Here is a 12,550-nt window from a genome sequence, read left to right on the forward strand (position 1 = left end):
GTCCTCTCCTGCAGGACTGGTCACCCCTAACTGCCCTCCTCTGAAGGCCTGGGTCCCCCCCCAAATGCCCTTCCCTGCAGGCCTGCATCCCCCACAACTTCCCTCCTCTGCCGGCCTGGTCACCCCTAACTGCCCTCCCCTGCTGACCTGATCGCCCCCAACTGCCCTCCCTTGCAGGCCTGGTCCCTCCCAGCTGCCCTCCCCTGCTGGCCATCTTGTGGCAGCCATCTTGTGTCCACATGGGGCAGCCATCTTGTGTGTTGGAGTGACAGTCAATTTGCATATTACTCTTTTATTAGATAGGATTAAATTTATTGGGGGTAACACTGGTTTATAACATGATATAAATTTCAGGTGTGCAACTTTATAATATAATATCTCTATACTCTTACACAGAAGTCTAGTGTCTTTCTGTCACCTTGTATTTGACTGCCTTTATTTTCTAATTTACTTTCTTCTTCTTAAAACAGACACTCGACATCACTATTTCCCCTACTTCCACTTGGTACAGACAAAGATTACAGGGTATAATTCCCACCTGGGCAGCTCCCACAGCCTTGAGGTAACATATGGACCTTGGGAAAGTATTCCAAGAGCTAAACATTTAACTCAAAGACCTAGTTTAGCACTCTATTTCTGCCGCAGGTTCATTTGTAGAGTTTGCTCAAGGTATTTTATATATGCAAGCAGCAATTTCCTCATTAGAAAATTGAGGATGATAATAGTTGAGGATTATAGTAATAGTTATTGTGACTATTGAAAAAATTATGTATACAGTGCATTTAACAGATAATATCTGCCTAGCAGATAATATTAAGCAGTCAATAAATTTTTAATTTATTATTTATAATATTGTACATAATATTGTACCATAACAGTCTACTATACTATGATAAATATTATTAGTATTAGTTCTTTCACTATTGTTTTTAATATTTAACCTATTTTTCCCAATGGATGGAGAGCATATCTTTGTTATCTTCCTTGTGGCAAACGCCAGTGCCATAGTATGCAAAGATCATATGGTCGGTTATATTCCATAATGCCATAGGTCTTTCTCCTTGAACTGTCAGCTGCCTATCATGTAATGCAGTAACTTGCTATTGAAACATTCTAAAATGTTCTGTAAGAATAATTGATTTATGTACCTTCAAAAACATGTTTGACCGATTGGAATGGAAATATTGACTTTGCAGAGACCATCAAACACATAAAATTAATCTGACCTGTGGAAAGTTAGCTTGAAACCTGGGCTCTTCCTGACAAATCTTCACAGATGTGTTCCGGGTAACCTCATCTGGTTTTGAAAACCCTCCAGGAAAAGATTCATGATAATGTTCTGAGAGATTTTCAGGTAAGTGAGTATTCCGGTAGTGGGTTCCATTAAGATCGATACAGCCTGGAGGGTGGGTATCTATATTGGTTTGATACTTCAACAATCCTCTAAAATTAAATTAAGAAAAAAACAAAACAGGAAGGTGAAAAAAATAATTGAAATCAGGAAACAGTATAAGAAAATAAACTCTTCTTCTTGTTAACTTTACATAGTATCTATCCAGTGTTTCTCATATATCTTACTTAAGAGCAATAGAGAAAATTTAGCTCAACTCTAACTCCCACACCCAAAATGCCACAAATAAATGGAAGGGACAAACACATTTGATCTTTCTAAGTATTTTTTAATTTGCCAGCCTTTTTTCCAAATCCATTAGGCATTCATATAATCACAAGTTTCAGTTCAATAAACACTATAATGATGGGTATTTTGCTATATCTTCAAACACAAATGAAAAAACACAGGAATCATATTTGGTTTGGCTAAGATTGAATAAAATAAGGCCTTACTGGTTTCCAGAGAAATATTAAGTAAACATGACAGAAAACTGGAAGCTTGCATCTCTTATAGTCTGAAAACAATTAATACATAGTAATCAGACCATAAACTGTTTGTTTGTTTTTTATTTCTCCATAAACAAGATCACATAAAAAGCTCAAAATAAGAAATCAGACAGGCTAAAATCCTAAAATCCTATTCAGATTGCTCCACATTTTGAGACACTCTAAGATATGATATTCAACTTTCTGTTTTCTGCATTTCTTATCAATAAGGAATAAAGTAAGATCTATGTCATGGGGGTAGTGCATCAAATGATAGATTGTACAGAATATCTTTTTTTTTTTTTGCACAAAGATACAATTTTGAAAAGCAATGGAAATTTTTCAGTGTGTTGCCATTTTATTTCAAAGACAATGAAATTTGTATTTCTAAAATTATGTTTTCTAGTTGGCAAGGGTATGTTTTAAAATTACCCTTCATGCTCCTAAGTAATTAATTTTAGTACATTAATAAAGTATATTTTTAGTATATCACAGTTATAATGATTTTATGAAGATGCTATTGTAAAACCACAAAAACTATATCATGAATAATGATACTAAATAGCTCCACATATAAAAGCTATAAAAGCAATAGCTGAGATAGTCATGGGGAAGGCACCACCTATTCTATCTGATCAATCTCCTTTTTTACCCTTTTGCTTATGTTTAATTCTCTTTCTCTCTTCTTTTTCATTTACGTTCTTCCTTATCACTAGTCACTATTAAAGAGCATGGTACATATCAGGAGCATCTAAGTAGTGGGCTGTATCCTATCTAATAAATGAGTAATATGCAAATTAACCATCAATCTGCTACACCCACAAGCCACACCCACAAGCCAATCAGGAGCGAGTATGAAAATTAACCCAACCAAGATGGCTGTGGCCACAGAGCAAGCAGGAGGCTTGGGTTTCCCCAGCAATGGAGGAAGCCAAACTTTCTGCACACCCTGGCAGGCCCAGGCCTCCACTAAAGGCTACAAAGTTTCAATTATAGAAGATAAATAAATCCCAACAAAAATGGCAGCAGTCATGGAGCTGGAGAGAGCAGGAGACTTGAGTTGCCCGGGTGATGGAGGAAGCCAAGCTTCCACAGCCCTGGCCTGCCTTGGCCTTGCTCAAGGCTACAAAGTTTCAATTATAGAAGATAAATAAATCCCAGATACCATGGCCTCTGCTTAGGACACCGGGGGGGCATGGCCAGCCTGCAAACCACCACAGGCCCCTCGCCCAGGCCATCCCATGCCCCAAAGGGATCCCCACCCTGACCCAGGACACCCTTCAGGGCAAACCAGCTGGCCCCCACCCATGGACCAGGCCTCTATCCTATGTAATAAAAGAGTAATATGCAAATTGATCATCACTGCAACACACAATATAGCTGCCCCCATGTGGTCAAAGATGGCCACCACAAGATGGCCAGCAGGGGAGGGCAGTTGGGAGGGGCCAGGCCTGGAGGGAGGGCAGTTAGGGGTGACCAGGCTGGCAGAGGAGGGAAGTTGGGGGTGACTAGGCCTGCAGGGAAGGGTAGTTGGGGGAAGACCAGGCCTTCAGTGGAGGGCAGTTAGGGGTGACCAGGCCTGCAGAGGAGGGCAGTTAGGGGTGACCAGGCCTGCAGGGGAGGACAGTTAGGGGCAAACAGGCTGGCAGGGGAACAGTTAGGCATCAATCAGGCTGGCAGGGGAGTGGTTAGGGGGTGATCAGGCTGGCAGGCAGAAGTGGTTAGAGGCAATCAGGAAGGCAGGCAGGCAAGCAGTTGGGAGCCAGCAGTCCGGATTGTGAGAGGGATGTCCGACTACTGGGATCGGGCCTAAATGGGTAGTTGGACATCCCTCGAGGGGTCCCAGATTGGAGAGGGTGCAGGCTGGGCTGAGGGACACACACCCCCGTGCATGAATTTCATGCACCGGGCCTCTAGTTTCATAATAAACATGAATAGGCCACACATGCATTTTTTAAAGTAAGGCAGTAGACAGGGCCTAGGTTCAGAATAAATTAGTGGATAATATATAAATGTGAGCCAAACACATAATCCTTCATAGAGTTCTAGTCAGATCATGTAATTGTTATGTCATTATGCTTGGAAAACCCATTAATTTGACTCAGCTTCCATTACAAATAATGATTTATTAAAACATGTTGCTCCTATTGGCCATCCTGAGGGTGGGGGCTGACGAATGAGCAGGCCAAAAATCTCAGGCATTTATTCTACTAGCCAGAAGTTGAACAAACATTGGCGTAACACACTTGGTACTAGTCGAGGTGGTTCTATAAAGTTCAAAAAAGAGTCAAATCTGGCCCCTAACCCTCCAGAAACTTATAATCTAGTAGAAGATATGTTGGAAGTAGCTAAACATAAGTTAGACCACAGATAATAATTGAGATAGAGTGTTTTAGTAATATCTTATTAATGTACGGGAGACACCAGGACTAGTACAGAGCAGTTATATACATTTCGCCTTATTCTCACAACTATGCATGAAGTAGAAATTATTATTCCCACTTTACAAATTGAGATACTATTTTAATAGATAAAAATATACCCCAGGGACACACAAATGATAAGTGGCAGAACCAAGATTTGAACCCAGGTCTCACTCAAATTCTATGTTCTTCTCTCATTAGATCATAACAACTTCCCTCTTTAAAAGGTAAAGTAGGGAATTATTAATATTTATTAAGAAAGCATGTCAGGAATTTTTTAAACATCTATTTCTCACTTAAATTTCAAAACAAAATTATTATACAATGTAAATATTTTTATTCTTATTACACAGATGAGAGATTTTGGTAAGAGATTAACTAAGTAGTAGTCAAAACATGGGATTCAGAAACCTCATGTCCCATGGTTAAAGAAGTAATAATCAAAGGAAGGAGTTCAAATGAACAAAACCCTGGAAATAAGGTCAGATAGAATGTATGTGTGTGTGTGTGTGTGTGTGTGTGTGTGTGTGTGTGTGTGTGTGTGTGTTTTGGATGGGGGCTAATTAACATCAGGCAAAGGAATGTTATTTATTCCTTCTCCAAAGTCATAACAGTGTTGTTCAGGTGAACATGACCCAGTGAGCTAATGGTTCTTAGAATGATAGATGTCACTATGTGGTACAACTCTTCAGGTCAGCTCAGTCAAATAAGCAATGTTGCTGTTCTTGGTGTACAAAGTGGCCCATAATATTCTAGAATCCCTTTTAATCCTGAGGGACTTATGCTATTTTAAGCTACTCTCGAGGTAAATGGCATAGGCTACCTCTGTCATAAAACCCCATTAAAGTGTTCTTTTCTTTGTCTCAGTTTGTAATTGTTGCCATCAAACTGACATGTAAAAGAGAAAAGGTCTATAGACAGACAATGACAACAAACAAAAATGTAATGGAAAAAAAATCAAGTATAGAATCGCAGGTAATTTGGCTAAATTAGGTGGTAAAGATACAGATGGGTTCACAAGGAAGGACGCTGGCAAATTTTGAGCTCAGCACTGAAAGGACAGGCATTGGGCATGTCAAAGAGGTGCTTGATGCTTCAATGCCTATTTTCATAAACTTCACAACCAATGTGTGTGGTAAAGATCAGTGGCCCCATCTTTGAATGAGGGAAAACTTTTGGAGCTCTTAAGTGATCTGCCCAAGACCACACTGTCAGTCAGTGGCCAAGTCAGAGCCCAAGGCCATGCGCCTGCAACAGGCCTGCCTCCTGCAGAATTCCCATCCTGATTATGGACAATATTCTGACATTAAAGAGCAATGTATGCACTGAACAAAAATTTATGGAAATACATGACCATCAAACCAATACTTTTATGTTATTTTTCAGGTTTCATTAAACACAGTAACTTACTTTTTCATGGTACTAGTAAAAAATAGAAGTGCTTTTTTGGGGGGGTAATAATCCAGAATTTCTTAGAATTCTTAGAGAATACATTTTTAAAAATATACTACTTTTTTAAAATTATATTTCAATAATTTTATTCTGAAGAAATTTGAATAGGAATGTAAACTAGATATTCTGGATACTTGGATTGGTAGATGAAAATCAAATACCTCTTTAATCCATTTATTTCATTGTGACCACATTTGTTCAAATTGAATGTGTGTGGTTTTTATGATTGTTTTGAATAACTGGTACCTACACAATATAATTCATGCAGATATAACTTACTTGTCTTCCTTTTGAGTTTAATGTTATCTTCCCAAATACAACAGAGTTTTAAGTATCATGCAGCTCTGTGTCTACATGCCAAACAATCCTGGTCTTTCTTCTTACCCCACATCAACACAGAGCTATTCATATTTTACATGTATTATTTTATTGTTTTGAACCTTATTAATTTAAATGATATGGCCCCTACCTTCAAGAAGCTTATGATTTAACATACTGCTTTCCAATAGAACTTCCTGTGATGGTGAAAAGAGTCTAAATCTGTGCTGTCCCATATGGAAACCATGAGTTACATGTGGGTATCGAGCAACTGAAATGTGGCTAGTGCAGGCAAAAAACTGAATGTTTCATATTATTTCATTTTAATTCATTTAAATTGAAAAGCCACAGCTATAATGGGTATAATCAGACATGACAGCAACAATAACAAAAAAGCAAAATGAGTAATGCCATATAGAGATAGAGTGACCTCTTAAGGGTAAATGAGATAATGAACTTTGATTATGACATTCTGGAAAGGGCTTCATTGGAGGACGTAATGAAGGATGTAGAGGTTCCAATGGTTAGAGAATAGGAGAATCACATTGCAATATGAGGCAGCAAGATGAACAAAGCAGGTGGTTTATTCCCAAATTAGAAGAGGGGATCACGTCTTATTCATTTATATAAACCCCCTATGTCCATACTCATTGCAAAACATTGTGAGCCTTCCAGCAAGTTTCTTGCACATGAGAAACCTTCAATGCACTTCTAGTGTATAGAAATAACCATGTAATTTGTTTGAATATAACACATATATCTAATAGTTAAAATATAGGAAACATTCCTGCATATGTGTACTGTATCTTTCATAATTAAAATATATAATTTGAAAGTAGAAAACAGAAAGAAAAAAGGATGGTAGTGAATGGTAAACAGAAAATCTTGCCAAGTAAGGCAGTGATACAGTTGGGGGCAGGGAAAGGAGGCTCACAGAGCGTGTGAGAACAGGAATGCTTATTACTTATTTTTAGTAATAGTGTACTATGTTCCAAAGGAGAGATTTTGAAGTCTCTTTGGAATTCCTGGTGTTCTATTAGGAGAAATCAACGATTTTGTCGTGTACTAAATACAAGTTTGTGGATGCTATTGTTTTTGCACATAAGGGTTTCAAGATATGCTTTCAACACTCAACAATGTTTCAAAAATAGGCTTTTCTTCTTTCTCCCCTTTTTTTGAAGATATATTATAGTTATACTCCCATGGCTGTGATAAAAATAATAAAAAATGTAGTACTCAGAATAAACTCTAGTGGTTACAGCATATAACTCATAAAAAATACGTTGTGGCAAAAGTTGAATATTACAAAATACCACCCCTGCTGAAAGGAGAATCACAAAATCATTCCTACTTTAATTGCGTGTATAAATTTCTAATAAATGCCGTGTCATTCACGCTATTTTGTTTGTGGTGCTTTTATAAAGTGAAGAAAAAATCCTTGTCCCATGAGGAACCTAATTTTTAACCTGGTTTCTATTAGTCAATATGTTTCTATTATTTACAGAAAAAGATAACTTGTTTCTCAAAGTTCTTTTAACTTTGCTTCAAGTACTAAAAAAAGAGCTTAAGAAAATACACTCATATTCTATATTTCAAAACCTAATGGAATTCACTGGATTCTGTACTCCACTGGAATGTACACGACTTCAGATCAAGAATTTTTCCTGTGACCCCGCTATTTTTCTGGTGCTATAACTGTGCCTGTAATCTATAGAAATGGTTCAATGAATATTCATTGAATGAATTAGTGAATGTATAGACATTTTGTGATGGTTGTTGTTGAAACACATGATTGAGGAGTTATCTGTTTTGTGTGTTTTTGTTGTTGTTTGTTTTAATTAGTACACTTAGAGAGAGAAAGAGACAGAGAGAAGCAGAGAGAGAAACATTGATACATCGATGTGAGAGGGAAACATAGACAGGTTGCCTTCGTATGTACTTGGACTGGGGATTGAACCAGCAACCCAGGTATGTGCCCTGACTGGGAATCAACAGGCAACCTTTTGCTGCACAAGACAACACTCAACCAACTGAGCCACTCCGCCTGGCAAGTCATCTGGCTATACCAAACACAGAAGTGAGTTTGAACTCATATTCTAACTTTAAACATGTTTAGATTTTGCATATGGTATTTAGTAAAATGGAACATGTATGTTCATTCACCTTTGTAAGGAAATAGCATTAATTCAGTCTGCAGCTCGATTGGTGTGGCTCAGTGGTTGAACATCAACCTAGGAACCAGGAGGTCATGGTTCAATTTCCGGTCAGGACACATGCCCGGGGTTGCTGGCTCGATCCCCAGTATGGGTCCTGCAGGAGGCAGCCAAGCAATGATTCTCTCTCTCCCTCTCTGAAATCAATAAAAACATGTATTTTTTTAAAAATTCAGTCTGAAACATGCATCATTCCTCTTCACCCTCCAATATTGCCAAGTCCAATCTGAGATCTTAACACTGCCCTGACCCTAGGCCAATTCTAACATCAGCAGACACCTGGACTGGGGATCAACCAGCAATGTAGGTATGTGTACTGACTGTGAACCAACTGGCAACCTTTAGAGCAGCATCTAGAAGTAGAGAGATTTCCTAAACTTGGGACCTAAAGTGCCTCAAGGAAACCCTAATCACTTGGGTTCCCCTCAAACCAAAGCTTTTACTCTTATCCCCACTGGCTCTTGCTGCTACCTTCTTTCCAGGGCTTTTGCTACTGACACCTGAGTGTGTTTGTATCCTGCAGCCTGAGGTGAACATGCATTGTGTTTAGTTTTTACTGATGGCACTACCCTGATACAAGACGGGGCAACACAGACAGGGCCAGCATCAAGGGTGTGGCCAGTGCAGTCTCCGGAGACCCAGCTCTTAGAAAGGCCCTGTGATTGGTTCAATACTCTGTTGTCACTATGTTGAAATGCTTAATCATTTTTTATCAAGAGACCCCACATTTTCATTTTGCACTGAACCCCGCAAATTGTCTGCCACAGTTACTAGGCAGCTAGCAAAACTAAACCTTGCAGTGTAAGAGCATAGGATAAAGACATGAACCTTCCTGAAATGTCTGAATTAAAATTGGTCATTTTACTAAGTTTCCTCAGCTGAAAAAGAGAGAGGGTACTGGTTACTCTCTGATTCATTAGTATAAAAGAATAAAGATTTTGATCTCTTGGGAAGAAAAAAAAATAGGCAAGGATCCAATATTTCTTAGCATTCCCTCTGCTTTCAGGCTTTACTAAAATGGCAGTGAGAGATAGAACACTAATGTACTAAAAACATTTCTTAAAATAAATGTAGACCTTGTTCCTTCTCCTTCCTCCCCAACTTCCTCATCCTGTACTTCCAGCTGGAACCACTTGTTATTATAAATAATGTCCCAAGAGAAAAACTGAGGTCAAATTTATGTAAGAAATATTTGGTCTGGAGCTCACTATTTCTACCCTAAATTGGGAATAAAGTAAACTCACAGTTTAAAAGATTAAAACACATTAGAATATGTAGCTTATAGCATAAATGAATTTATGTACATGGAAATGCTCTGTATATAGTATTTCTATCTATACATATGGTATTCTTAAGGAAGAAAATACCATGTAACCTTAATTCCCACCCCCACCTAGCTTTCAGAATAAAACATCAGCAAAAATAAACCATTTTTTTACATAAAAACAAAAATTAATCCCATGAGTAGGAAATTATAAGTGGGAAACACACACACATGTCTAAAAGGTCATAGTTTTAGAACACTATATGTATTAACATATGGGAAATATGTAAATACTATTATGGAAGGGGATTTGGATTTCATATAGGAAAGACAATTCCTCAGGAATTTTATTCAATATATATATTTAAGTGAAAATTTCAAAAACCAAAATGTGAAAGAAAGCAAAGAGAAATTAATTTTTCCTTCTATGATTCAAATAATTTTTAACCACAGAAGTACAGAAAAATCCCCAACAAAAATGTGCCAGTCTGAATACAACCAAAATAGTCAAGACTTAATAGCTAATTCCTCTAGCATTGGAATTGATATACTAGTTGCCATAATAACATTATCTAAATAACACTAAATATAAGTGACAGTCCCAAAATGGAAATCCAAGTTACACTTAAAAAACACACAGATTATTTTTTACTAGGAGCCCGATGCACGAAGATTCATGCTAGAATGGGCTTTCCTTTCCCTGGCTGCCAGCACCGCCTTTCCACTCCGGCCCAGCCCCTTTCCGCTCAGGCCCCGAAGTCGCCTCTTTCCACTCCAGCCCCACCTTCCCACACTGCCCAGAGGCCCTGAGAGACCGGCGGTGGGGCAGAATGCCTGCATCCCACCCCAGTCACTCAGCGCCTGTGTATGCAAATTAACTGCCATCTTTGTTGGGTTAATTTGCATATACCTCCTGATTGGCTGGTGGCGCAGCAGAAGTATGGTCAATTTACATGTTTGCCTATTATTAGGTAAGACTAGAGGCCTGGTGCATGAAATTCGTGCACAGGGCAGAGGGGCGGGTGACCCTCAGCCCAGCCTGTACCCTCTCCAATCTGGGACCCCTGGAGGGATGTCTGACTGCCTGTTTAGGCCCTATCCCAATGGGGCCTAAACAGGCAGTCGGACATCCCTCTCATAATCCAGGACTGCTGGCTCCCAACTGCTCGCCTGCCTGCCTTCCTGATTGCCCCTAATGGCTTCTGCCTGCCAGCGTGATCACCCCCTAACCACTCCCATGCCAGCCTGATTGATGTCTAACTGCTCCCCTGCTAGCCTGTTTGCCCCCAACTTCCCTCCTCTGCCGGCCTGGTCACCCCTAACTGCCCTCCCCTGCAGGGTTGATCACCTCCAACTGCCCTCCCTTGCAGGCCTGGTCCCTCTCAACTGCCCTCCCTTGCAGTCCTGGTGCCTCCCAACTGCCCTCCCCTGCTAGCCATCTTGTGGTGGCCATCTTGTGTCCACATGGGGGCAGGATCTTTGACCACATGGGGCAGCCATCTTGTGTGTTGGAGTGATGGTCAAACTGCATATTACTCTTTTATTAGATAGGATAGAGGCCTGGTGCACGGGTGGGGGCCAGCTGGTTTGCCCTGAAGGGTGTCCCAGATCAGGGTGGTGGTTCCCTTGGGGTGTGGGGCAGCCTGGGTGAAGGGCCTGTGGTGGTTTCAGGCTGGCCACACCCCCTGGCGACCCAAGTGGAGGCCCTGGTATCTGGAATTTATTTACCTTCTACAATTGATACTTTGTATCATGGAGCGGAGCCAAGCCTCCTGCTCGCTCTGTGGCCGACAGCCATTTCTGTTTGGATTTGTTTACCTTCTATAACTGAAACTTTGTAGCCTTGAGTGGAGGCTTAGGCTGACCAGGGCAGGGGAAAGCTTGGCTTCCTTTGTTACTGGGGAAACCCAAGCCTCCCTCCTACTTTCTCTGTGGCTGTAGCCATCTTGGTTGGGTTAATTTGCATACTCGCTCTGATTGGCTGGTGGGCGTGGCTTGTGGGTGTAGCAGAGTTAGGGTCAACTTGCATATTACTCTTTCATTAGGTAGGATTACTATCTGCAATAAGAATTGGAGAAAATTGGAAGGGCATAAAAGGACAACACATTCCTACCTAAGATCCAATTAATAGAATTCCACGTCAGCAAATACTGAGTGAGTGATGACTTGTAAAAGGGATTCAACTGATAGAGATAGGCAAAAACATCCCTACCCCCAAAACACTTTAGTTCATCTAGGATACATCACTCTGCTGTGTTTTCTCTTCCACACTGGAACTCACAGATACATGATGAGAGTAGGCAGAAGAGAACACTGGAATTTTCCACTACTCAATTGCAGCATCAGCTATATCCTGACTTTCTCCCTTTTACCTAAGCTTTTATATCATGTATAATATTCTTCACTTCTGGATATATGATGTTTATGTGAACTGATCTTTCCTCTGGACATTTTCAAGGAGTATATATGCAGGTTCATTCTTTTTTCTTATGCAATTCCCATTCTTATCCTTATTTTATGTTGGTAGCCATGGCAAGTACCCTCTGAGGCTTGTAATAGACTTGAAAAGGTGTGAAAATCTGTACTCTGAATGAAGAGATACAAAGACACAGTGTGGCAATAAATAATACTGATAAGAGTGGCTCTTCCACTCACTGTATTTTTATTGGCTCTAGCCCAGAATCTAGCCTTTTAATTATTATTTCCAAATTATGAAGAAGAATTATAGAGATAAAAATAACACATAAATGTAATTTTACTGTTATTTTTATTAATAAACTTATTATGTGCCATGACGAGGTTGTACATTTTAAGAAACGATTATAGCCTGCCCATTGTGTCTCAGTGGCTGAGTGTTGACGAGGAGGTCATGGTTCGATTCTCAGTCAGGGCACATGTCTGGATTGTGGGCTAGAACCCCAGTAGGGGGCATGCAGAAGGCAACCCATTGATGATTCTCTCTCATCATTGATGCTTCTCTCTCTCTCTCTCTCCCTCCCCCT

The 12,550-nt window shown here is 39.9% G+C and overlaps 1 protein-coding gene across 4 annotated transcripts in view; it reads right to left on the reverse strand.

The window, feature by feature from the left end:
* Positions 1-12,550, reverse strand: part of NOX4 (NADPH oxidase 4) — a 168,251-nt gene that overhangs the window by 95,681 nt on the left and 60,020 nt on the right. For all 4 annotated transcript variants that reach the window (XM_079787431.1, XM_079787432.1, XM_079787434.1 and 1 more), the window contains exon 9: positions 1,227-1,443. In XM_079787431.1, the coding sequence (XP_079643557.1) occupies positions 1,227-1,443 (217 nt within the window). The remainder of the gene's footprint in view (positions 1-1,226; positions 1,444-12,550) is intronic.

The sequence above is a fragment of the Cnephaeus nilssonii genome (assembly GCF_951640355.1).
Source record: "Cnephaeus nilssonii genome assembly, chromosome: 13".
NCBI lineage: Eukaryota > Metazoa > Chordata > Mammalia > Chiroptera > Vespertilionidae > Cnephaeus > Cnephaeus nilssonii.